The sequence below is a fragment of the Neoarius graeffei genome, chromosome 12 (genome assembly GCF_027579695.1).
Source record: "Neoarius graeffei isolate fNeoGra1 chromosome 12, fNeoGra1.pri, whole genome shotgun sequence".
Lineage (NCBI taxonomy): Eukaryota > Metazoa > Chordata > Actinopteri > Siluriformes > Ariidae > Neoarius > Neoarius graeffei.
The window spans coordinates 4,502,835-4,530,411 of record NC_083580.1 but is presented as its reverse complement, the minus strand read 5'-3'; the positions used below and the strand labels follow the sequence as shown (position 1 = coordinate 4,530,411).

Sequence of the window (27,577 nt, the reverse complement as noted above, 5' to 3'; positions counted from 1 at the left end):
CAGACCCGATAACAATCCACAGAGACCCCGCTGGTCTTGCTATCTCGTCCGGAATGTTGTGCATGCGATGGAAATCGCTACAAACCGTCATTTTCTGCTGGAAACCAATGTCCAGTAAGTCCATACGGTTGTAGTGGATATTGAAGTCCGGTACAGACGAACAACACGCAAAAATACACACAAAAAACGTGCACAGGTAGGGAGAGCTTGTAGCCGCAGCCGTTGTAGTAGAATTGTATATAGTAGGGTTTTCCAGAAGAAAAGGTAGAAGTAGAACCAGAAGTAGAAGGCAGAAATATGGCGTTTGACCGACAAGATGGCGTCTGTTACAATCTGGATCGGCTGTGACGTCACATGCAAGATCTCTATACTTGATGAGCGTGTGTGTGTGTGTCGGTGTGGGTGTGTTTCAGGGATTTGAATTTTATCTATGTGTTGGGGGGAGGTGAGACTACCTCGTGGCTTGCCTTGAGACAAAAGAATTAGCCGTGGCAGCTAACCCACTAGCTTATAACATTACTAAATCCACTGAAACCTTGATGAGATCCAAATGTGTGTAATAATGAAATTAACAGTGTTAGGAAGGATAGCAAAAAGAGCATGCAATACCTATCTCTTAAAAACAACTGAGAGAGCAATGTAGAAGACAAGATCAGTGTGCACAATTAAACAATTCCTGAGTTTAAATTCACACTACTTCATAAAGCTAATTCCTAAGACTAGTTTTGCCCAAAATGCCAGTCTTACTTTCCAGTATTTTGCCTCTGTGTAGGATGCAGAAATGTTCCGAAATTTCTGGAGTCCACAGGAGCACGTGAGTCGCTTCCGTGAAAGCGCAGAGAATTCTTGGTCCGACGCTTCGTAGTTCGTGAAGAAGAGTCTCTGCTCAATAACGTGCACAGCGATTAAGTCAGAAGGAATCCGGTCGCTTCTAACTTTTAATTAACTGCTTTGGGTGGCAGTCGTAACGTTACTTATAATAAATGAAAACCGGTTGTAACTCAATCTGAGTGAAATAACGCACTTGGGTAGTAATTTTACTGTGGCCAGCGGAAAACACAAAAGCGCGCTAAATCTCTTTTACTTGCTGGGGGCGTCGTGGCTCAGGTGGTTAAGGCGCCATACCATGAATGCGGGCGACCCGGGTTCGATTCCGGCCCGAGGTCATTTCCCGATCCCTTCCCGTCTCTCTCTCTCCCGCTCATTTCCTGTCTCTACACTGTCCTATCCAATAAAGGTGTAAAAAGCCCAAAAAAATATCTTTAAATCTCTTTTACTTGCAAGAAAGAAGTCGTGATTTCGGACGGTCCGATGAGAGAGTGCCTCTTTATGTCTTTAGTGACACGAGGTCCAACAGCGCCAAAAGAGGAAGACGGAAGTGTGCTTGAGTCACTTATGGGCTCATGGAGGAAGTGACGTAGGTGATCCCGCCCAGGCGTGACGTAGGTCATCGCGGAAGTTGGTTGATGGGATCTGTAGTTCTTAGACGGGCTGTAGCGCTGTACCTACAGTGGTGTGTGGGAGAAGATCCGTGCCAGTGTGGTGCAATGTGGCAGAAGATCCAGGCGAGCACTACAGACATTCTCAGCAAGCATAGCAGAAGATCTGTGGTAGTCTTCCAGAAGATCCATGCTAGAATGGTCCAAGCTAGCAATACAAGAATCCCCAGCTATCGTTGCAGAAGCTCTAGTAAATCCTATCTACATTAAAGCACCGTGCATGTTTTTTTTTTTTTTTTTTAATTTAAATTTTTTTGTGTAGGTCCGTACCCTCGCGAGTGCAGGTGGCCCTGATAACCTGGTCATGTTGGACCCAGGGAAGTACAAAGTGCGTCCTCGTCACCCGGAGCCTGCTGGTGAAGGGACGAGCCCGCATCCCAAGTGGCAGGTCGGGGAGCAGGAGTTTGAAGCCCTTATGCGCATGCTGGATAATTTGGTAAGATCTTGAAGACCTTTGTTTTGATTTTCTCACAAGAACCGAAGTGGTGTTAGGACTCGAGTATATTTACGACCACTTGTAAAAGCTTGATTTGGGTTATTTTCACTCCATGTTCAAGGACAAATAACCAACCCTTAGAGTGCTTTGTATGGGAAAGTGCATGGTGGATACCCCAGAGCAAAGTAGCGTCCGTCTTCATTCTTTTCTTTCTATCCCACCTTTTCCAGGGCTACAGGACTGGCTACCCGTACCGCTGCCCAGCTCTGCGGGAAAAAGCTAAAAAGTACAGCGACGTAGAGATCCCGCCGTCCGCCACGGGCTACTCGTACGCCGAGGACAGCGACTCGGGCGCTCGCTCTCCGCTGAAGCACAGCTTCCAGCGGGGACAGCGTGACAAGACGCGCTGGTTGAACAGCGGCCGGCCAGATGAAACCCCCGATGAGGGGCTGGAGGGCAGCGGCAGCCCCAAGGCGAAGACTAAGGTGTGGACGAACATTACACACGATCACGTCAAACCCTTGCTGCAGTCTCTCTCGTCTGGTGTCTGCGTGCCAAGCTGTATAACCAACTGCTTGGTCTGTGCCTACCTTATTGTTCATAGTTTAGAACCGTAATGCGACTGAACGATGGTCAGCTGGTTAGCACCCCGACATCAGACTTTTTTTTTTTCTCCTAAGTCTTCGTATCTGTTATTTCTCTTTCTCTGTCTGTAAAATATTTGCTTCCTTTCAGCAAAATGTTTTCTGTCCAGTGTCTATGGGCTTTGAGGTGTTGGGTGTGTCAGGGTGCTCTCTAGCTGCCCAGTGCATGCTGTGTTGCATGACTGATCAGTCTCCTGGAGGACCAGGAGGGTGTGGCATGCGCCTGTAGTGGGTGTGGCTGAATGTTGTGTTGTTCACTTGTGCTTCTTTCTACTTTTGTTGTTGTTTGGTTCTCGCTTTTGTTGGCACTTTTTTTTAATTGTTTGGTGGAACAGATTTTTCTGGGCGTGGCTTAGCGTTGGGTCTCGGGTTACATCGGTCATCTAATAGGAGACGTTAAAAAGTAGAATAGAATCTCGTGAAAACTAAATTAACGATAGTGCTCCAACTACACGTGTGCTATTAAGTTTGGAATGAAAAGTTTCAGGGCATGCTGGGATGGGAAAATAATCAACGATGCAAAGCAGAGTCCCTCAAGTGTTACATCACTGAAAAGTTGATTTTCTCATCAGTGTGTCCCCCCCAGAGTGTTTTATTTCTATTATACACCAGCGATTGGCCAGTAATTGGGGGAAGCCATGGAACAATGGTTAGAGAAGCCGCTTTGAGACCAAAAGGTCACTGGTTTGATTCCCTGGACCAGCAGGAATGGCTGAAGTGCCCTTGAGCAAGGCACCGAACCTCCAACTGCTCCCTAGGCTGCTCTGGGTATGTTAAGAGCAACTGCTAAATGTAATCTACAGATTTGTACTGATTAAAGAATTATTTATTTTTTTATCCATTTATAGTTATATTTAATGTTGTGAAATGAAAACAAGTTCCAGGTTTCATTTAGAAAGACCTTAATTCATAACGACAACTTCTCATAATTCAGTAAACCAAAGAAAGGTTCTGTGAAGTTTTGACTTTTTTTTTTTTTGATAAATTAATGCTCAATTCTCCAACAACAAAAGACCTGAGCAGTTTGCAAAAAGTAATAAAAAAAAATCAATTAATTTTTTAAAATAATCAATAATTTATTAATTTAAAAAAATTTTTTAGATTAAAACAGATGTCATTCTGGAGTCAATTTCGATTTTCACGTAGCACTCAGAACACAGACATCATCGACATATACAGTCAATACAGAATGGTTTACGATTTTTTTTTGTTTTTGCCTCACGATTTGTTTTTTGGAATTTACCCCCAATTTTTTTATCCCCCGCTGGCCGAAAGGCCCAAAGGGGGATTACATCGTGGCGATGTCCATCCGTCCGTCCTAGGAAGGGTACTGGCCTTCTGAAATCAACTCCTCTCTCAATTTTTGGAAGAATTTCACGAAACTTGGCAGGATTCTTTGTTATACGGTATGTCTAGGGATGGGAATTGATAAGATTTTTACGATTTCGATTCTGCTTAACGATTCGGTTCTTTATCGATTCTCTTATCGATTCTCATTTGAAAAAAGAGGAGAACAAACAGGTCGATTAGCATCAACTTTGTTTAGTTTAGGAGCAACACAGATTCACCAGTCCGAAGCGTGTCGAAAACGTGACATTCATTTAAAAGTATCGCATGCTGTGCGCGCAAATGTTTTTGCATATTACTCGTGTTCCCTCCCGACGATGTAACATCTACTTTGCAATGGCTGCAGGTCGCCCGGTTGTCCTCTTTCCTTGAAAAATGCAGCCAAACTTTTGAGCGTTTAAACCGCTTGGTTGCCATGTTTACTGCTTACTGCATGTCGCTACGCACGTTGCGTAACTTGCGTAATATACATGGCGTTAGTCGTGCCTGCTGGAATCGATAAGGGAATCGTTAGCAAATCTGGCAAATGATTCCATGGAATTGAAACACTGGGAACCGGTTCTCAACAAGAACCAGTTTTCGATTCCCATTCCTAGGTATGTCGGTAATGTGCATATTGTAATTTCATTCAATTCAGTCACATTTTACCAGAGTTATGGCCGAGTTGCCAGTGGGGGAGATTGTGCTCTCAGAGCACTCTATTATTATTATTTTTAAAATGCATTTCTGAAACCTGAGGGAAGGGAAAAATGTTTAAACTGTGCTGCTTTTGGTGTGGACTTGAATCTGCCCTCGAGTCATTGCTTGCTTTTTGATGACTCCGAGTCCTCTCCTTGCTTTTGAGTTGGCTATTTATTTATTTATTTATTTATTTCATGCTTCTGCGTTTCCTGTTTTGCGTTTGTCTTCCCGAATTACGACTTGATGACGGATTCCCGTATCTGTTCCCAAGCATGAGTGTTGTTTTTGGAAAGAAAAAAAAAAATCCTTTTAAAAAATTTGAAAACAAAACAAAAAAGAAACGTTGTGAAAGTTCTTAACTCTCCAAACGATTATCTCTAGTTGGGGGAGTGCGAGTGTTGTGTTGTGAGGCTCTATTCGTGATCAGTGAGTATTTCATATTTACATGTTCATTCCATGTGTCCTTCCTTTTTTCCCCCCGACGCCCATACGGACATCTGGTTCTCAATGAGCTAAAATAAGTCATAAATCATAGCTGTTCATGCTACTTATCCAAGCTTGATGCTAATTATTACTGCTTTTTCTTAAATATATATATTGTATATATTTACTTTTAAAATAAATCACTAAACCGCTTAAAGCAACATGCATTTGCTGTTCATTACGCTGAGAGTCCAGAGAGACCATGCTGCTCTTGGGTATTTATTTATTTTTTTGATTTAATTAAACCAATATTATATTTATTAGAAATTGTATTTTTATTGTTATCTTGAGATGATAAAATCTAAGCTAATATTCTGTCAAACATCTCTCTCATCTATATCTTTTTTTGGGAAAATTTGATGGTTAAAAAAATACTTGTTGATTCAAATAAAGCTAGACCGCCTTTCAGATTTTTCAAGTCTAGGTCATAAAAAGAATTTTCCCGACACCTAATTATTTTTGTTTAGTGACCGGAAGCTACTGAATTCGACTCACAGACTTCCAATTTTATTAGTTTTTTTTAAACAGAACAATTAATGAATTTATCTCCACGTGGCCCTGAATTCTCCGCTATTTTTTCCTGCTTCACCATGACCCAATACAAGATACTACGTCATGCATCACGTGGTGGGCTTTCCCTGTTCGCGCAAGGCATTGTGGGATACAAATTTGAAACAGGAGAGAAAAATGGAGGACGTGAGTGTGCGAATGAAACGTGAAAGACCGACTACAGTAACGGAAAGAAAGCGAGAAGACGTTATGTTCTATACGAAGGAAAGGAAACGCAGGACCAAACTAATAAATATCGGCGCCCAGCGAGCACCTCGGTGTGATCAGCTGTTCGTTTAGCGACAGAATGATGGAACTGTCAGTGCACGCTCAAAGGTAAACCTGCGCATGCGCACACACACGGACTTCCTCTGTCTGCTTGGCTGCGCGAAATAGCGAGCGATTTCATGCACATTATTTGCTTTAATCCCGTCAAATTAAATAACTTCCCAGCCACAGAACAGAACGGCCTGATATTTTTTTGAGAGATATTACAGAAATAACCATAGATCACAGTGACCACACTTCAGAAGGAACCAGATTTCACCGATTTTATGAAATCAAAAGGTCTAAGCTAATCGAAAGGTTTAGCTAAGAAGGATATTTTTAGATGCTTTATTCCAAATGATTGGAACAAGCCTTATCGATGAAGGAATTAATCATGACCGAGTGTCCTGTTATAAGAAAGTCATGGGTGGTGTAATGAATTACTGATTAGTCAGAGTTAGCTGTTATTTTCCTATAATTGGATATTCACGTTCCAGGGTGATTTATTTCTCAGAAATTTTTTTCAATGCAAGATTTTTTTTTTAACCCCTTAATAGTCGTGTTTAATATTGTGACATATCTGTGAAACGTTAACGCAGGTATAAATGTTTGGTCTCGAACCCAGCTTGATGCTCGGAACGTGCAAAAGGAAAACTTTCTTCTGACTGTTAAGTGCTGACACTGGAGACTCCTTCCATTAAATAAACTTATCGTTGAATAAACCATAACGTATCAGAGCGAGCACTTTAATATAAACCTACTGGAGCTGCTGTCCAAGGTGCTGGGTTAGAAAGGAATCAACACCTTCTGACCAATCAGATTCAGGCCTCGAAATTAACTTTTTTCCCTATTGTCCCAGAACTGTCCCAAAAATAAATTCCAACTGTCCCAAAGTGAGGATGGGCTGTCCCAACCTGGTTTTCAGGAAGTACAACAATAAAGCTGAGTCAGAGTACAGTGATCGCCCCCAAGCCCCCCTCCCTCCTTATGTCGGCGCCTCTCTCATCTGTACGATCTGGAGGCCGACAGTCGGGCTGAACAACGTTGTCAGGTGTCACTGAAGTTGTCGGAGCAGTGACTGTGGCCATCCTTGTCGCTCCCGTCGACGCTAGGGCGTCCCGCGAGGAAAAAAAAAAAACGTGAGAATTGTCTTCTGCGCCATGACCCAACATCACAACATACTGATGTTTCTGTTTTCGGCAATTCCACTCGTCATTACGTGGGAAACTTGGCGAAGTTTACCGAAACTCACGAGGTAGCTCGAACTACACGGTACATGCCCGAGCTTTGCCGGTTTATCATATTTGGCATTGTCAGCTGATCTCCCAAACATCACCGAGCTCATGATTCGTGCTAGGGAGTTTTACCAAACGTATTCCGGAAATATCCGAACATTAAACAGTTGCAGTTTGCAATATTTGGCGGATGCCTTGATTGGCTGGAAGCTGTGATTGGTTGAATGTTGTTTACATGGATAGAATGTCAGCGAACTGGCGGGAAAGTGATTCGCACGCGCGCTGTAATAGCGCTGAATACAGATCAAAGGCGATGGGCGGGGTCACGAATCAGCACGTCTCTGGCTCCCACACGCGCTGTAATTGCAGAGCACAAATCAAATTCGGGGGGCTTTTTGGGAGCCGAAAGCTGGGTCGCGCGCCTGACAAACGTATGAAGGGCTGACGTTCTGATGTTGATTATTTCTCTACTGTCCCAAAAATGTCCCAAAGTGATTTTTTTTTTTTTTTTTTGTTAGTTGTCCCGGCCTAAATTTTAGTGGCCAGTGGCCATCGGGACACTGTTAATTTCGAGGCCTGAAGGCCAATTTATGCTGACAACCCAGTCCTCGCAGATGGTGTCGCAGACAGCGTCTGCGTAGCCCCCCCACCTTCGCAGACACTCTGCGCGCACCTCCCAAAAATTGTGACCACCGCAGAAGCCTCGCAGACAGCGTCGCAGACAAGAGGGCTCTGATTGGTCCACTCTACATCCGCTGTACACGCACTTCCGCTTCCCTACTTTCCCGGTTTGGTTTGTTTTCACGACGGCCATTTTTAAAAACACGAGCGAAGATGGAGCAGCACGAAGAGCGGTTGATCGAGGAAGTGAGGAAGTACGGACATCTATATGACTCTAGTTCTAGTCATTATAAGTAACCGGAGGATAAACACTCCACTAACCACACCCACCAACTACTCCTAGCGATTTCGCGCCCCCTTGCGTTGTGGCGGTGAATAACATCGCGCACGCCTATTACTCCTCGCTCAACAATAAATTACAACTGTTTGCGAAAAGCTATCTGCGAAAGCCTTGTTGCAAGAGCATGCAGAGGCCTTGAGATTGGAGAATTCAAGAGCATCATGTTTTTGGACAAATCGTATTAGACTTGTGTCAGGAAAGTTTTTTTTTAAAATTATTTTATTATCTCAAGATCACTAAATAAGTCTCGGAAGGAAAACGGAAGCAAATCAGACCGCACGGCCTCTCTGGTTTCCCATGACGCATTATCCGTCTTAATCAGGATGATATTCTGAGCTGCTGAGTCTAAGTGTGTAAGTGTAGTGCTACAAGGTCTCTGGTTTAATGATTCAAAAAACAGTTGATTTAAGATTTGCATTAATTTATGATACAAATTAAATAGACATGTACGAAGAGGAATATTTGTTTTAGGTGAATTGTATTGTACATTACTGGGCGTAACTCCATTCTTGCTGTGTGTGTGTGTGTTGGATATTCATCTTGAGAAAACACTCCCTGCCTACAGTTGCCTCACAGTTGCTGCTTAAAACACACACACACACCGCGCTTCTGTGTCACTCTCTCCCCTCCTTCCGCCCCCCAAAACACACCTGCTGCTCCCCACGACCTCTCATCCTCTACTGCCGTCTGTTTCTCTCCTCCTTTCTTCTCTTCTGTTCATTTCCTTTTCTTTAGGAGTTTTCTTTTCTTACGGTAAATCCAGCAGCACGAGTATCAATGATGATGGACATGAAGATGTTTGGACAACTTTCCAAACTTGTATTAATTCGTTACGCCTTAAAAAGACTCATCAGTGCTCTCTGGCCAGGTTACGACTTGTCATTATGAATAAATCCCAGAGAGGAAACGATTTTCCGACTCTTCGAAGCTAAAATGTTATATTTTTGTACAATATTTGATTCTCCATCCAATTTAGAAAATAGCAGAGATCTTAGAAATGACTAATTAGACATATATAGGATGGAATATATATGTCTATATATTCTATCCACATTCACTGGATATGAGCAATCGTGTGCTCTGATTGGCTACTCTACTACTAGGATATCAACTCGTGTACCGTGAGTTAGAGCCCTGCACTCCCGCGGGGGTCCCACGGGACTCGCGGGACCCGCCGCAAAGCAGTGCGGCGCGGGACAAATTTTGAAAGCTCATTGCGGGCGCTGGCGGGACCGGAAGTGCACATATGCGCACGCGGGCGGGTGCGGGAGTGCACATATGCGGCACGGGCGGGAGTGGTGATAAGCTGCAGTCCCGCTAACTAAAAACGTGTTTGAAATAAAATTTATAAATTATTAATTTATGTCTATCATATATAATTTGTGCTGGATATTTTATTTGGCATTAATAAAAACATTTTAAGATGCCTAAATTTGCAGAGAGAGTCAGATTGCCAGATTGAGTGAGGAATGGCATCTTAAATTTGCCATTGATCACCCTAACGGGAAATCCTTTGATCACTCTAATGACTCTCAGTTCACACCCAGCTAGCAAGAGAACCATGAGTGAAGTGATTTACTGCTTGCGTTAGTCTACAACTCTAATCAGAGAGACAGGTTACACAGTGACTGTAGGCTTGACTCAATGCTATCCCAGAAATCCTTCCTGTAATATGCAAATTTGGCTGTCCAATCAGAGGCGGCCAAATTTGCATATTACAGGAAGGATTTCTGGGATAGCATTGAGTCAAGCCTACCGTCACTGTGTAACCTGTCTCTCTGATTAGAGTTGTAGACTAACTCAAGCAGTAAATCAATTCACTTCTCTTACTAGCTCTGCTTTGCAATAAAAAAAAAAAACACCATTGGTACAAAGCAAGCCCATTCACTTTTTTATGCTGATCAGAGAATTACAATGGTTTCTCATGTGATAAAAATGTGCGATTCACGATTAAATATTTTAATCGCTTGACAGCACTAATTTATTATTATTATTATTATTATTATTATTATTATTATTAGAGACACTACATGCTGAATTCAGAAACAAGGTAAATAATAACAAACGTGAGCTGTAGATATTTATGCTCAAATCCACTCAAAGTAGGGGGCGGGGCACCATCACGCTGTGTCAAGACAAGAACTTTCCTGAGAAATAACGCGAACGTCTGCATCATGCGGGATTTGCGGGCGGGAGCGGGACAAAATATGGCAGGCGGGAGCGGGACTGAAAATCATAATTTTTTTGTGGGCGGGAGCGGGACTGAAAATCATAATTTTTTTGTGGGCGGGAGCGGGACTGAAAATCATAATTCTTTGCGGGCGGGAGCGGGACTGCACAATGCGGGCGCAGGCGGGAGCGGGACTGAAAAATCCGACCTGCGCAGACTTCTACCGTGAGTAGAGAAAAACAAAATGGCAGAGCGTGTTGCTGAATCAACCGAGGATGAAATAAAAACACTACTTGAAAACAAAACCCCAAAAAATACAAAAAAGAAAAAGCAACAGAAATACGGAATGAAAGTATTTGGTGGTAAGAACTTTTTTTTTTTTAAGAATTATCGCATTTTTACAAAGTGCGACTGTCATTTCACCTATTTGCTCACATTCTTCATCTTTAAGCATTAAAATTTGTTGAATTTTTTTAGACTGGTTCAAAAGCTCAAAGAAGTTTGAAAATTACAGAACTGAAATGTCCAAGGAAGAATTAAATAAATGTCTAAAGCTATTCTATACCTCGGCACGACAGCAAGACGGCACTTTCTACAAAAAAAAAAAAACACTGAAATCAATTGGTGCAGCCATCGATAGGTTTCTAAAAAGTCCGCCTAAGTGGAAATGATTTTGTCAGAGGTTTGTTACGAAGTTTTTATTGATCAAATTTGCAAAAAATAAAACTAAAAATGCTCCGTTTCTCAAAATCCAGTGACTGGATAGAATAAAACAGTTATTCCACTCAATCTCGTCGTACACAGCTTATAGACAACTTGGTGCTATGCGCCTCATTAGCTATCCGCTCATGTACGACGTGATTTCGTGGAATAACTGTTAATTATACAGTTTCCTGCTTTAAACTTGAACTTTCTGGATATTAAATGTCGTTTATTAATGTTGAATAGGGTGTCATGATATATTGTGCGATGATGAATCACAATACAAATTTATGCCGATTTGAATCGAGAAATAAAAAAATGAATTGTGGTGATTATCTGGCTGCATGGTGGTTTAGTTTTTCCTTGCTGTAATTACACTGTTTGTTTAGACCGCTCACAACAGCGGGAATGCATGACTTCACCGTAGGCGGAAGTAACACAGCTCTAATGTTGAGAAAAAAAGACAGATTTAAAATGTGAAAGAGCTGCTGTGTGATTTGTGTACAAATAAATTTAACAAGAAATCAGAGCTCTTTCTTTTACAGACTGCTGAAAGATAAGAGAGAAGCAAATGGAGGGAGTACAAATGTTTATAAAGTTTAAGAAAATGAGTATTTTAGTTCATAGGCTATTATATTTTGCCCCAACCTTAACAAATAAAGGCTAAATAATTAGTGTTGGTTATTAAAAAAAAGAAACACTTTTTTTTTAAATTTAACAAAAGGAATATTTAAGCTGATAAACAATAGAAAAATAAATGCTGTGGGGAAAATCGAATCATGAACTAAATATTGTGAATTGGGTGAGTCGTTATGTCTAATGTTGCAGTTGTAGAATTTACACAAATGAATATCTTCTAAAAAATATTCCAACATCATTGGTTCACTGCTCTCCTGAATATTACTGCAGTTGTCAATTGATTTATTAATTTCTTCTAATTAGTTTTATTCTAATTTTAAAAGCATGATATATTATATTATTCTGTTAAGCTTTGTGTGTGTGTGTGTGTGTGTGTATTTACATATAAGTGTTACTTTTGTTGTTTTTTTTCCTTTTGTTGTGTTCCCTACGTTATTTTATTTTCCGTGTATTTGAATCTCTGCTATGATGATTGCAGTGGACGAAGGAGGAGAGCATTCGCCAGGCTGCTGTGGCCAATCAGTTCGTCCCCCTCAACACGAATCCCAAAGAGGTCCAGGAAATGCGCAACAAGGTCTGGACCTCTCCAACATCTCAGTGTCTGGAGTTGAATGTAGCTCATGCACTTAGAAGCTTATAATTTAGCGTTCAGTTTGATATGTGTAAACAACGAGTCTTAGGCACCCTGTTGTGTTGTGTGTGGTGTTTATTTTATTTTATACAAACTCTTAATGATTTCTGTTTTATGACTTCTACATTATCAAGTCGAAACATTACAAAAGCATCGAGTTCCAAACGTTCGGGGTTTTTTTTTCCCCCCATCACAAAATTAAATGTTACAGAGAAATAAATGTATCTGAGCAGCATATTACCACTTTTAAGAGAGCACTTTTAAGATTAAAAAAGAAAATGAAGAAGCGAGTGTGACAGTCAAAGTGTCCAGAAGAACTGGGGCTGGTTCTGTAAGATGCTCAGTAAAACCTACAGATCATTTCTGCATAAAACTGCACTCACTGGACCTCAGACTACTACTACTTCTTCTTCTTCTTCTTATTATTATTATTATTAGTAGTAGTAGTAGTTGTATTGGGCGGCACGGTGGTGTAGTGGTTAGCGCTGTCGCCTCACAGCAAGAAGGTCCGGGTTCGAGCCCCGTGGCCGGCGAGGGCCTTTCTGTGCGGAGTTTGCATGTTCTCCCCGTGTCCGCGTGGGTTTCCTCCGGGTGCTCCGGTTTCCCCCACAGTCCAAAGACATGCAGGTTAGGTTAACTGGTGACTCTAAGGCCAAGTTTACATTAGACCGTATCTGTCTCGTTTTCTTCGCGGATGCACTGTCCGTTTACATTAAAACGCCGGGAAACGGGAATCTGCCAGGGTCCACGTATTCAATCCAGATCGTGTCTGGTCCGGTGCTGTGTAAACATTGAGAATACGCGGATACGCTGTGCTGAGCTCTAGCTGGCGTCGTCATTGGACAACGTCACGGTGACATCCACCTTCCTGATTCGCTGGCGTTGGTCATGTGACGCGACTGCTGAAAAACGGCGCGGACTTCCGCCTTGTGTCACCTTTCATTAAAGAGTATAAAAGTATGAAAATACTGCAAATACTGATGCAAATACTGCCCATTGTGTAGTTATGATTGTCTTTAGGCTTGCCATCCTTCCACTTGCAAGTGGTAAGTGATATGCGCTGGGATCACACACACAGCGGCTCAGTCCCGAATCACAGCTTGTGCACTTCACTCGCGCGCTGTGTGAGCTGCGCAGGGCCGGAGTGCGCACCCTCCAGAGGGCACTCGCTGTTCAGGGCGGAGTGATTTGGAGCGCAGGATGCCTGCGGAGCCGAGCGTATCCGTGTATTGGTGTTGCTGTGTGCACGCAAATCGTTTTAAAAACGTTAATCTGATGATCCGCTGATACGGTCTAATGTAAACATGGGCTAAATTGAGCGTAGGTGTGAATGAGAGTGTGAATGGTTGTCTGTGTCTATGTGTCAGCCCTGTGATGACCTGGCGACTTGTCCAGGGTGTACCCCGCCTTTCGCCCGTAGTCAGCTGGGATAGGCTCCAGCTTGCCTGCAACCCTGTAGAACAGGATAAAGCGGCTACAGATAATGAGATGAGTATTAGTATTAATAATTTATTTATTTTAAGCCGTTTTTGGTCTACAGCACTGATGTACATGTGACTAAGCCACACTTGTAGAGTAGTGTGTATGCTGTGTGTAAAAACTCTGACGTGTCATCATGATTGGCTGCAGATCCGTGAGCAGAACCTGCAGGACATCAAGACAGCAGGACCTCAGTCTCAGGTGCTCACGGGAGCTGTGGTTGACCGTTCCTTTGTCCAGGTCTGTGTATATACACACACACACACACACACACACACACACACACACACACACACACACACACACCTCAGTATTGTGAGGACCTTCCATTTCCTTGAACACCAACCAAATGACTCTTAAAAGGTCTCAGATATTCCTGTCCACTAAGACACACACACTTTTCCCTCCATCCCCAACTGATGATGCTGATGATGATGATTATTATCATTATTATAGTCGTCATTATTCACTGTGTAACTGTAGCGTTGTTGTTTGACTACAGAGAGCGACGATCTGGCACGTAAGTACCGTGTGCGTCTGTGCTAACCGTGTGTACATTCTCCCATCCCTCTGCCCCCGGGGTGGCACTCATCTGCCTCTGATTAGTTTGCAGTGCCATTTTTTTTAATTTTTATTTTGTTCTCCTTGATTTTAACAGCTAGAATTATTAACCGGACGTCTCTGCGTTTTCACACAACATGCAATCTAAGTTTGCACGTCTCACATGATTGCTAGTTTTGCGCCTGCTATTTGCTAGTCAGACCCAGTTATAGTTGTGTTAACCTACTAAACCTTTCTCTTATTCTAGAGTTAGTAAAACCAACAAAAAAAGGTTTTGGTTTAATATGTTAATCATGGACGGGTCACGTTTGAGTAAAATGCTCTGAAGCTAAATATTGTTTTACTCCAGGGTTGCTGCTGCTATTATTATTATTATTATTATTATTATTACAAAAAATTGATGCTTTTAGGAAGTGCAAAGATGTTAAAATAATTTTTAAACCACTTGAAGTAATGCATAAATATATCATGAAGCACAAGGGTACAAGTTCAACAGCCATATCAGGGCAAAATATTTATAGGGTTTTTTTTGGGGGGGGGTTATTTTCTGTTATGTTACATTTATATAATATTGTCTGGCTTTTTTTCGTGGTATATCAGATGTATTCCATTCAGCTAGTGTGATGCTAAACAAGTCGAAGATGAGTAGCTCAGTGGACTATATCTGATAGACCACGTAAAAAGGCCAGCCCTTATTATTATTATTATTATTATTATTATTATTTTACATATTTGATGGAACAATTATAAATTTTACAAAAAGTTAAGAACAGGGTGGTAGCTTAGCGATATTGAATGCTGACTCTGATCGAATGTAATTCAATGTCCTGTCGGTCCAATGTGTACTGTACAAAGTCAAAGTTCTAACAATAAAAGTGGTCCAAGTCCAAAAAGCCTGAACAACAACCCAACTTTTATATACAAGCGATATCCAGGTTGACGGTTCAAGTTCAAAGTTACTTTTGGTTGTAGTTAATTGTTACATTGCAGTTGTTCAAAGCAACCAGGCTTTGCTGAGTGAAGTCCACGAGTGAAGTCCTCTTGTAAAAGTCTTGTCACTTTTCCTCACCTCCAAGTACAACTTTGACCGTATTTCCGCTGCTGTTCTCTCTTCCAGTTTTTCGATGTCCGTTGGTATGTTTTTCTCTTGTAAATGCGTGTGAAGGATATCCAGTGAAGTTTTGGTAGCCTTTCGGATGTTCAGCACGTCTTTCTCTTTCAAAATACACTACCGTTCAAAAGTTTGGGGTCACCCAGACAATTTTGTGTTTTCCATGAAAAGTCACACTTTTATTTCCCACCATAAGTTGTAAAATGAATAGAAAATATAGTCAAGACATTTTTCTGGCCATTTTGAGCATTTAATCGACCCCACGAATGTGATGCTCCAGAAACTCAATCTGCTCAAAGGAAGGTCAGTTTTATAGCTTCTCTAAAGAGCTCAACTGTTTTCAGCTGTGCTAACATGATTGTACAAGGGTTTTCTAATCATCCATTAGCCTTCTGAGGCAATGAGCAAACACATTGTACCATTAGAACACTGGAGTGAGAGTTGCTGGAAATGGGCCTCTATACACCTATGGAGATATTGCACCAAAAACCAGACATTTGCAGCTAGAATAGTCATTTACCACATTAGCAATGTATAGAGTGGATTTCTGATTAGTTTAAAGTGATCTTCATTGAAAAGAACAGTGCTTTTCTTTCAAAAATAAGTACATTTCAAAGTGACCCCAAACTTTTGAACGGTAGTGTATATCCTCTGCTTTAAATGAAGCAGCCCTCGCGGCCATGTTTGTGTCCAGACTGTCGCAGTCACTCACTAGCGCGGAAGTTGGACGTCTCCGACGTGTGTCTTTTGCAGCTTTTCCAAATATTTAATACGGAAGATTAAATGCGTGAAGAATATCCAGTGAAGTTCTGGAAGCCTTTCGGGTGTTCAGCTCGTCTTTCTCTTTCAAAATTCTCTCTAAATCTTCCACTTTTAACGAAGCAAACCTCGCGGCCATGTTTGTTTACAAATTGCCGCAGTCACTAGCTAGCGTGGAAGTTTTACATCTCCGACGTGTGTTTTTTCCCGGTTTTTCGATGTCCATTGGTATGTGTTTCTCTTGTAAATATGCGTGAAGAATATATAATGAAGTTTCTGTGGCCTTTCAGGTGTTCAGTGCGTCTTTAGTTTCAGTTTATTTATTTAGTGCTTAAACCTAGCACTGGATCTTCTGTTTCCCGGTCAACAAAGAAATGATTGCGCATACGCAGCAGCAAAGTTTTGCCATTGGATCTTCGCACGAGCTCCAGTGTGTGACGTCGTGTTGTCTTGAAACATGCAATATTATAATTATATTGCACGCTCATTCTCCATTGGGGAGAGTGGCGTAATAGACGGAGGATATTTACTACAGTTTACAACTACCCTTTATAAACTTTTCTACTGTAGGACGACGGACTGAAGTGTTGGCTTAGCGTACAATCAAGATTTTGTTTATAATTTTCCTACAAAATGCCAGGACATGCATTGGAAAATGTTGTGTGTGGTTTGACTAGCATATATATATATATTTTTTGTTTTATTTTTCTGATGTTGCAGTGCATGACCTTGAACCATTTGGCTTGAGTCTGTTCCATGTGCTTCTTTAGGAAATGCTCAGTGCATGTTTGTGTGTGGAGTGTGTGCGTGCATTTGTGTGTTCAGATGTGCGAAATTGCGTATCTGTCATGGTACGTTTTCCAGATATAAGCTTTGATAAGGATAGCGAAATGACACGCATCGTTTTTGTATTCGGCCAGCTGTCGTCTTCTATTCCGTTGTCACTTATTATCTGGAAAATATAAGGACTCGGAGTGTGATATAGAATTTATAATATATTCACGATTATTTTCACTACTTTGAGTCATTAAGTAGTAATTTAAGTGGTTTTCAATAACATATGTAAAGATGTACAGTGCCTTGAAAAAGTATTCATACCCCTTGAACTTTTTCACATTTTTCCACCTTACAACCACGAACTTAAGTTTTTTATTGAGATTTTGTGTGATAGACCAACACAGAGTAGCACAGAATTGTGAAGTGAAACGAAAATGATAAATGGTCTTCAAAATTTTAAACAAATAAAAATCTGAAAAACGTAATGTGCATTAGTATTCAGCCGCCCTGCGTCAATACTTTGTAGACCCACCTTTTGCTGCAATTACAGCTGCAAGTCTTTTGTGGTACAGTATGTCTCTGCCAGCTTTGCACATCTAGACACTGAAATTTTTGCCCATTCTTCTTTGCAAAATAGCTCAAGCTCAGCCAGATTGGATGGAGAGCGTCTGTGAACAGCAATTTTCAAGTCTTGCCACAGATGCTCAATGGGATTTAGGTCTGGACTTTGACTAAGCCATTCTAACACATGAATATTCTTTGATCTAAACCATTCCATTGTAGCTCTGGCTGTATGTTTAGGGTCATTGTCTTGCTGGAAGGTGAATCTCCTTCCCAGTCTGAAGTCTTTTGCAGCCTCCAACAGGTTTTCTTCCAGGATTGCCCTGTATTTAGCTCCATCCGTCTTCCCATCAACTCTGACCAGCTTCCCTGTCCCTGCTGAAGAAAAGCATCCCCATAGCATGATGCTGCCACCACCATGTTTCACAGTGGGGATGGTGTGTGCAGGGTGATGAGCAGTGTTAGTTTTCCACCACACACAGCACTTTGCATTTAGGCCAAAAAGTTCAACTTTGGTCTCATCTGACCAAAGCACCTTCTTCCACATGTTTGCTGTGTCCCCTACATGGCTTCTTATGCCTGTCTTTCAACAACGGCTTTCTTCTTGCCACTCTTCCAAAAAGGCCAGATTTGTGGAGTGTATGACTTATAGTTGTCCTGTGCACAGATTCTCCCACCTGAGCTGTGGATTTCTGCAGCTCCTCCAGAGTGATCATGGGCCTCTTGGCTGCTTCTCTGACCAGTGCTCTCCTTGCTCGCTCTGTCAGTTTAGGTGGACGGCCATGTCTTGGTAGGTTTGCAGTTGTGCCATACTTTTTCCATTTTTGAATGATGGATTGAACAGTGCTTCTTGAGATGTTCAGAGCTTGGGATATTTTTTTTATAACCTAACCCTGCTTTAAACTTCTCCAGAACTTTATCCCTGACCTGTCTGGTGAGTTCTTTGGTCTTCATGATGCTGTTTGTTCTTCAGTGTTCTCTAACAAACCATTGAGGCCTTCACAGAACAAGTGTATTTATGCTGAGAGTAAATTACACACAGTAGGACTTTATTAACTAATTAGATGACTTCTGAAGGCAGTTGATTGCACTGGATTGTATTTAGAGGTATCAGAGTACAGGGGGCTGAATACTAACACTGCGTTCAGACTGCAACCTGAAATGATCCATATCCGATTTGTTGTGAAATCCGATTTTTTTGTTAGGCCGTTCACATTACCAATTATATGAGACTTGTATGCGATCTCCAATATGAACAGAAAACGACCCAAAAGTGTCCCGCATGCGCAAATTGACACGTAATAAGCACATCTACGTAATACGTAAACAAAAAAAAAAAAAAGCGCACTCTTCAAGTTTGCAAGTAAAGCATGGAGATGAGGCGAGACCTGGCGATGTGGTTTTTGTGGCGGCGGCGGAACTCACACAATAATCTGATTAATGTGGGCAGCAGACTAATGAGACCGAAGGTGTCAAATTACTGGAAATTTCCAGAATCTTGTAATACAGGATGGTTTAAGTTATAAATCAGTTATAGAAACTGTTTTATTTAATCAGGCTAACAGATCAACATCCAGGTCCCTACCAAATCCACCATTAGCTTGATCAATTCTATAAAAGTCTATTTAAATTCTGAAAACTGTACAAATGTTGTTGCTTTCCACCAAAGAGGCGGGATTAGCCAACGCAGAATAGTGACGTTTGTCTCTTGTTGATGACGTGTAGGTCGCATGAATGCGACCTGTCTGGTCAGACTGCAGTCGCATGTGAAAATAACGGATATGCATCGGAATTAGGACCACATATCCAAGCGGCCTGGGTCGCATGTGAAAAAAATCGGATCTGTCGTTCAGATTGTCAATAACAAATTGGATACAGGTCGCATATGGGCAAAAAAATCGGATATGGGTCATTTCAGGGTGCAGTCTGAACGTAGTCTAACGCACACCACATTTTTCAGATTTTTATTTGTTTAAAATTTTGAAGACCATTTATCATTTTCGTTTCACTTCACAATTATGACTCTGTGTTGGTCTATCACATAAAATCTCAAGAAAAACTTTTAAGTTCGTGGTTGTGAGGTGGAAAAATGTGAAAAAGTTCAAGGGGTATGAATACTTTTTCAAGGCACTGTATATCGAAATATTAGTATTATTTTGCCCAGCCCTAGACCTCATCTCTATCCTAGCCTGTTTTTCAAAGAGTCTGTCTGTTTGTATTTAGTGTAATTTTGTGCACATATATGTGTGTGTGTGTGAAAGTGTGTGTTAATGAATGGCGCTGGGTTATGCACTGCTCATAAGGTCTACTATTGCAGGACGCTCCTCTGTCTGACTGTTTGGAGTGTATCGATGGCCTTGACCTCTCAGACAGCTATAGTCCTGCTAGGTCTGTTAGAAAGGTACATCCTGACGAATAACCATCACTCCACCAGTGACGCTAAAAAAACCATACACAACATTTCATCTTATTTGGAATGGTGTCTTGTTACCAAAGTGTACAGAATAACTACAATTCTGGTTGTGTTGCATTTTTAAAATTTGTAATTGAGATTTATCGTTAAACATCTGCAAGGTTTCTCCTTTTCCATATTTTTTGTTTAATACACAAAATAACAAACTCCATCAACTTCGCAGATTTGTTGTTTAGGCAAATAATTGTCGTTAAATTTTTAGTCGTAAATCTTGGATTATACTGTGTTGATACAGAATGTGTCCTATTGACCCTGATACTGACGTTTCGTTTAATCAATGTGTGTCACCGGTCTGTGTTGCTTTTCACCAACAGGGGGAGCTAGTGACCGCCTCTAAAGCCATTATCGAGAAGGAGTACCAGCCTCGTGTGATTGTCACCAAGACTGGACCAAATCCATTCAATAAGTTCACCGACCAGGAGTTGGAGGAGTACCGTAAGGAAGTGGAGCTCAAACAGAAAGGACAAGAAGGTAAGAATCTCTCTGCATTTCTAGCATTTTCTGCTCCATCATAAATAACATGCGTGATCTTTTTTCCTTTTCCATCATATACTTGGATAAATATATAGAGATTTTTGCGATTGCTTGACCAAATGAAGTTTTGCCCTGGGACTTAGAGTTGCTGTGCAGTTCAGCGCCTCCACAGCTTTGGAACAAAACTGTTGTTACTTCCAGTACAGGTTGATGCGTCCAGCAGTATATTGGTCACAGGTTCAGGAGGAGTCGCTGCTCCTCCTGCCTCCTCAAATCACAATTTGGAAGAGAATCAGGTCTTTACAGCTCCTCCTTCTGCTGCTGCTGCTGCCGCCGCCCCAGACCGAAGTAAAGAACCTGAGGCAGGATCAGGAAGGGTCAGTCCTTCTGGTCCTCTGGCGTCACCACACAAGGACTTTCACTGTGCTGTGCTGAAAGCCCTCAATGTCAACACAGGCTTGCCTGAGCATGCTCGGCCTGAACAAGACAGCCAAGCTGAAGGTAGACTGATGTGCCATCTGCCTGCTCTTGCCTGGCATCCATCCTACCCTCTGTAGACTTGGAACTGTGGGGTTGACTCTGCTCGTGTGTCCTTTCCTTGGTTCTTAATGTATTTTCTCCTGATGGTGCAGTTCACCAACTCCTGATGTATCCTTAATCCTTACTCATATCTTGATGTACCCCTTCCTTCTTACCAGTCTCCCAGTGTACCTTACCTCTTTGACCATTTCCCTTGTTCCCCTTTCTCTTTGTATAGGACGTGTATCTTCCTTATCCATCTCTTGATATACCCTTTCTTTTTACCCATTTCTTGGTGCACTCTTTTCTCCTCACTTGTCTCAGATTATACCCTTTCTCCTTGCCCATTTCGAGGTATACCACGTCTTCTGACCCAATTCCCAATGTGCTGTTTCTCCGTGTACGCTTTCTCATTTTACCCAACTGCCATTGTACCATTTCCTCCTTACCAGTCTCCTGATCTACCCTTTCTACTTGTTCATCTCCAGTGTACCCTATCTCCTTACCCACCTCCAGTATATCCTTTCTCCTTACCAATCTACCAATGTACCCTTTATTTTTATCTGTCTCTCGATGTACCCTTTCTTCTTGTCCATTTCCTGGTTGACCCTTTCTTTCTTGTCTCCTAATTTTACCATTTATTCTTGGCCCAAAACTTGTACTCCTTATCTATGACCAATGTACTTTTTCCTTCCTACACATCTCTGGAGGGTCCCCTTTCCTCCTCCTTACCCGTCTCTGGAGGGTCCCCTTTCCTCCTCCTTACCCGTCTCTGGAGGGTCCCCTTTCCTCCTCCTTACCCGTCTCTGGAGGGTCCCCTTTCCTCCTCCTTACCCGTCTCTGGAGGGTCCCCTTTCCTCCTCCTTACCCGTCTCTGGAGGGTCCCCTTTCCTCCTCCTTACCCGTCTCTGGAGGGTCCCCTTTCCTCCTCCTTACCCGTCTCTGGAGGGTCCCCTTTCCTCCTCCTTACCCGTCTCTGGAGGGTCCCCTTTCCTCCTCCTTACCCGTCTCTGGAGGGTCCCCTTTCCTCCTCCTTACCCGTCTCTGGAGGGTCCCCTTTCCTCCTCCTTACCCGTCTCTGGAGGGTCCCCTTTCCTCCTCCTTACCCGTCTCTGGAGGGTCCCCTTTCCTCCTCCTTACCCGTCTCTGGAGGGTGCCCTTTCCTCCTCCTTACCCGTCTCTGGAGGGTCCCCTTTCCTCCTCCTTACCCGTCTCTGGAGGGTCCCTTTTCCTCCTCCTTACCCGTCTCTGGAGGGTCCCCTTTCCTCCTCCTTACCCGTCTCTGGAGGGTCCCCTTTCCTCCTCCTTACCCGTCTCTGGAGGGTCCCCTTTCCTCCTCCTTACCCGTCTCTGGAGGGTCCCCTTTCCTCCTCCTTACCCGTCTCTGGAGGGTCCCCTTTCCTCCTCCTTACCCGTCTCTGGAGGGTCCCCTTTCCTCCTCCTTACCCGTCTCTGGAGGGTCCCCTTTCCTCCTCCTTACCCGTCTCTGGAGGGTCCCCTTTCCTCCTCCTTACCCGTCTCTGGAGGGTGCCCTTTCCTCCTCCTTACCCGTCTCTGGAGGGTCCCCTTTCCTCCTCCTTACCCGTCTCTGGAGGGTCCCTTTTCCTCCTCCTTACCCGTCTCTGGAGGGTCCCCTTTCCTCCTCCTTACCCGTCTCTGGAGGGTCCCCTTTCCTCCTCCTTACCCGTCTCTGGAGGGTCCCCTTTCCTCCTCTTTGGTCATCTCTTGATTTTTTTTTTTTCCTTTCCTACCCTCTTCTTTCCCAAAGCATATTTTACCCAATAATACTGATTAATGAAAGCTATTAGATCATGGGAATTGGTGTCTCCCAGTCCTTGTGGCTTAACTCTTTCTTGAGTCTTGTGAATCATCATTCCTGGTGTGGTTCTTAAGGGGAAAAAAATAATGTGGAATTTAATTTATGGACGCCGCCTTCTTGCTTTAGCTGGGATCCAAGTGTCATCCTGACTGGGGTTGTGTGGGGCTCGGATATGAATAAAATGAGCCTTTTGACTTAATTTCATGGTCTTTTTGAATACTATCTTTTCGGGATGAAGGCAAATCTTTAACTGTGTGTAATTTTGTTTGGTTTTGAGGCATGAGCATTACCCTCTAATGTATTTGTCTCCCTTGATTTTTATGGTCTACACGACATCAGAGATCATGTTTTGATGCCTGCTGTGATAAGACTATGACTGACTAACTTGTGATTGGATGATGTAAGCTGCCTTTTTAATCAGCCTTTTTCACTGAATACCTTTTTTTTTTTTTTTTTTTTTTAGATCAACCACAGGACCCAGAGGAGGTGGGGAAAGGTCCGAGCCCCACCCGTACCCCCCCAAGCACTCCAATTAGAGTAGAAGAAGGTATGTCCAACCAGGTGGTCTTGTGCATGGATCTCCGTGTGTATGTTTGGTGTGCCTCAGGGGGTAATCCTAAGAAGGCTGCAGTTTCTGTGTCTCAGTGTGATCTTTAACAATCACGAACAATTTTTGCTGTTTCATTCGTATGTAATAAGAGACCAAGAGGATCAATGGTCATCCATTGGTATTTTTTGATGACTTGAGTCTTTTAAAATCGTTTTGTTCTGATCTACACGTTGGAAACTTTTTGCTGTGGATTTATTAGGTGCCTTGTTAATTTTTTTTGTTCCACCTCTTGGTCTTTATTACTTTGGATTACACCGATACTGCCAGATGTAATCAGCCGTACTCTTTATGTATAAACAGTAACGCTCTCGCAGAGCTCGTCAAGTTCAGGACAACGAAACCTCAGGTGTAATCTAATTTCACTTAGTCACTCCAGTTATTCCACTTTTTCTCAAACATTTCGCACTCTTCATACTCATTTCTCGGGAGTCTTTCCAAGAATGGTGTGTATCCATTCTTTTTTCTCCTGGTGGTCTATTTTCCAGTTTTTTTTGGTCTTCCTTTTGATTTTCTTTAACATGGTGGCTGTGATTTGACCTGCATAGACATTTTTTTCTACTGTGCTTTTTTCTTCTTCGTGGCTGCCTTACAATCAGGAGACGGAAATGCAAAAGAGTACCTGTTGCCATAGTAAGTACTGTCCCACTCCAACTCCCCTTTCACCACCTACATGCTTGTGTGTTTGTAGCCTCCTTTCTCCTTTGCATGCCCTCATTCGGTTTCTCTCCTCTCATCACTAACTCGTCCGCTTTATCTTCTCGCTCTTTGGCCTCCGGCCTTTGACCTGCTTCCAGTTTTCTTTTGTTCACTGGAATCGTCTCAGTGGTCTGCTCCTGTCAGTTTTCACCCTCTTTTTTTTTTCCCCCCCCTCTCTCTATATTTATATGTACACACTCATGAGCGACGTCTGAATTTATATCAGGATGTACTTTGTGCATTCTGTACCGTACATTCTATATTCTGATATCTGAAGTAGATAAATACTTGATTTTTTTTTTTAATCTACGTACTGTAATTGGATTTTTCTGCCTTCCGAATTGCTAATCATAATGATTAGCAAACCTTTCTCAAATTGGTTCTGAGATGATTAAACAGCTGCAGTAAATTTAATTACAGACAAGCGTGGCATCATCTTGATCAGTAAAAAGGATAAGGACAAAGCATTTAAATATAAAACAGCCACATGACACCACCCAGTTGTTGATTATTTTTCTATAACAGAGCGTCCTGAAGGGTTTTATTCCACTTATAGAACTGCAGATAGACGACAAATTGAATGTTATTTATTAAAGAGCAGCATGTCGGCCTTTTAAAGGAAATATCTCGCAAATAAACAAACTGAGCTAAAAGTCGGTCTTTGTGTCCGTCCTTTATTAAAAAGCTGCATGGTGAATTTGTTCTTAACGATATAACCAGTGAAGTGATGGAAAATAGACGGGATTTTGTTTGTTTTTTGTCAGGGAGGTCGTCATTACTCCATCGTACGTGACGTCATTTTCCGCGAGGTGTACAAGTGCATGCTATACTAGACTATAGTATTGCTGGGTTTCAGTCACGTGACTTTTCTTAGCGGTTTTACCGGAAGTGAAATAGCTGGCGGTCTAAACAGCCGCCGTAGTGCAAACAGCTAGCGATAAGTTATCAGAGTACGCTTGTAATCTAGAAGCCACTGCTGGCTTTAGATATATTCAGAAGATTGCTGTGTGCAATGGAATCGACCCCTACAGTCTGGAAAAGAAGGATTTGTCATACGATCTCGAAAACTACCCTTCAGTCGAGTTCCCCGACATCTCGAACTATCTGGTGTTGCAGACGTCCTTCTGCACCGCAAAACAGATGAAAGCGTGGAAGAGTACGGAGGCTTATGACTTTAAGCTTTTCGTTCACGTCTTTACAACGAAGCGCTGCAAGTTGAAGTGTAAACAAACAGTTGGCTTGATTCTCACTTGTGTTGGCTCTTATCTCTCAGCTAAAACATTCACAAAGATCAGAAACCCCATTAAAGACCTGGATCCGAGTTAAACAAGACGGAGAAGTGATCATGGTGCATTGTACGGTAACTGTATGGCTGGGGAAGAATTTTGTCGCGACCTTCATGCATATGGACTTTGTGAGGAGGAAACAAAGAAACAGCTGGGGACTTTAGCGCTTCATGACTAAAAAAAAGTACCGTAAAATAACGACATAGCAAGAAAAGTACTTGGAAAACACTAAGGACAGAGCTGAGAGGGAAATACAAACCTTTCACCAAGTGATCACTGCAAACTCGAGCAGGCTTCGACTCGGCTCCCTTCGATTTCACTGAGAGGTGCAATGAAAAGCCACCTTTCTCCATGTCTTTTTGTGAAATTCTGTGCTCGTTCACGCTGAACCCTGAAGAAACTGATCAGTTTCACGGTTTGATTGATTCGAACAACCTAAAACAACGCAAGCGTAAGGCATTTTTTCATGCGAGCAATGCACCTTCTCCGTACAAACGTTTTGTCAACTGAGTTTTGGTCGACCGCCAGCTAAAGTTTTGAATAACTAATGAGGCGGCTGTGACGTCACGTGAAACCCAGCAATAATATTATGGTCTAGCGTATTATGGTCTCGGTCAATTTGTTTGCATTTCTCAACAAAAAATTATAGCAATGCAGGATTAGAAAAGGAATCAAAATAAAGTCGTGGCTAGTTTATTGCCTGGTTATTTAAAATATATTAATTTACGTGCTTATCTTCCATCCGTTTGATGCGTGACACGGTGTGCTGTCGTGCTCCTGGTGTTTTGTGGTGAAAAAGTCGAGATCGCGTCTGGCTTCAGTTGTCGTTTCTGCATCATGTCTCGCTTCTTTCCAGTGATTTTTTTTTTCATCTAAGTCCTTCACAAATCCACAGTCTTCTGTAAAATGCTCACTCCGCAATTTGCTGCTTTGTCCACGAGTAAAGTTTTCTCGCTTTACTTGATGAAGCCACTCGGCCAAACGTCTTGGATCCAGGACGGAATGAAGAAGACGTGCGGAATCCTATATCGCGCAGCGCCACCCTCGTTTTCGCCTCCTAATACATCCATCCATCCAACGTATCTGGATAATCCAGTACGGCCGCGCCCGGGGAAACGGCCCAACGGACTGATGTTGCAACTTGTTTTTTTAAGCTAAAGTCCGCTTAATTTTTTTTCGTCTAGAACATCTTGTATTAATGTATAATGATGACATTTCATCGCTTTAAACTTTTGTTTAATGTTGTGGAACTTCGTTCCTGTTACATTATCGCTTACACTATAGCAGTGCTTTTCATTTGTTAAGAAAACTGCACCTTGTCACGTTATAGAAAAAGTGTGTGTATCCAGGGTTGGGGGGGAAAAGCACCGACACTGGAGACTCCTTCCATAACATCATTCTAGATCATTGATTGATTTATTCTTTTTTTTTTTCTTCATCAAATAACATGTAATATGATTTAACGAATGAGCTATAACTATAGAAATTATAATGTATTCGTATGCGTTAAGGCCTGACCGATAAATCACTGTGCTTGATATTATTCGATATGAGCTAATTATAGGTAAACAGGTATCGACATTTATAACGACCGGTAAATAACAATTAAAAAAGAAACGGAGAGATGGAAAATGGACCATTTAACTGTTATGAATGGTGGTGTTGTGTAGTTTGTCCACCAGAGAGCACACTGTGGGCATGCAACATATTTTCACCACAAATCCCAACGATCAGCTAATCTGGTTAACACCAGACCATATCACAAGTGAAATATGGTCTGGAATCTGCCTATTGAATTTCTCGTAGGGGAGGTGTGGTTTACGATTGTCAACGGCCGTTTATTGGACGTTGCGAATGTCTGTCATTTGGCGTATGGCCAGTCATGGCAGTTGTACCCAGTGGCGTAGTTAGAGCGACGAAGAAGAGAAGGAAAGAGAAGGCAAAACAAAAATAGGAAAACAATGGCACTGAACGATTACTGCCGTTTTAAAACAAACTTTCGCTCTAAACTATTCAGAACAGTGTCTAAAGCTTGATCGAAAGTTTGGTTCGTATCACTCGCCGCCATGTTAAATGTGATCCGTAAACAGTCCCAAATAAACTACAAGCTTCCGTTTGTCGAGTAGTACGCGCCACCGTCTTTCCACCCCTCCCCACTCTCTGATTGGCTCCCTAACTCAGGCGAGCCTTTAGACCATAGTTTCCATG

At 42.3% G+C, this 27,577-nt stretch overlaps 1 protein-coding gene across 3 annotated transcripts in view; it reads left to right on the top strand.

Moving 5' to 3' along the window:
* add1 (adducin 1 (alpha)) overlaps positions 1–27,577 on the top strand; it is a 91,875-nt gene that overhangs the window by 56,527 nt on the left and 7,771 nt on the right. For 2 of the 3 annotated variants that reach the window (XM_060935382.1, XM_060935384.1), the window contains exons 9-15: positions 1,762–1,935; positions 2,166–2,420; positions 12,092–12,187; positions 13,874–13,963; positions 20,280–20,436; positions 20,641–20,940; positions 23,241–23,324. In XM_060935382.1, coding sequence (XP_060791365.1) covers positions 1,762–1,935; positions 2,166–2,420; positions 12,092–12,187; positions 13,874–13,963; positions 20,280–20,436; positions 20,641–20,940; positions 23,241–23,324 — 1,156 coding nt within the window. The remainder of the gene's footprint in view (positions 1–1,761; positions 1,936–2,165; positions 2,421–12,091; positions 12,188–13,873; positions 13,964–20,279; positions 20,437–20,640; positions 20,941–23,240; positions 23,325–27,577) is intronic. The other variant, XM_060935385.1, reaches the window with a different exon arrangement.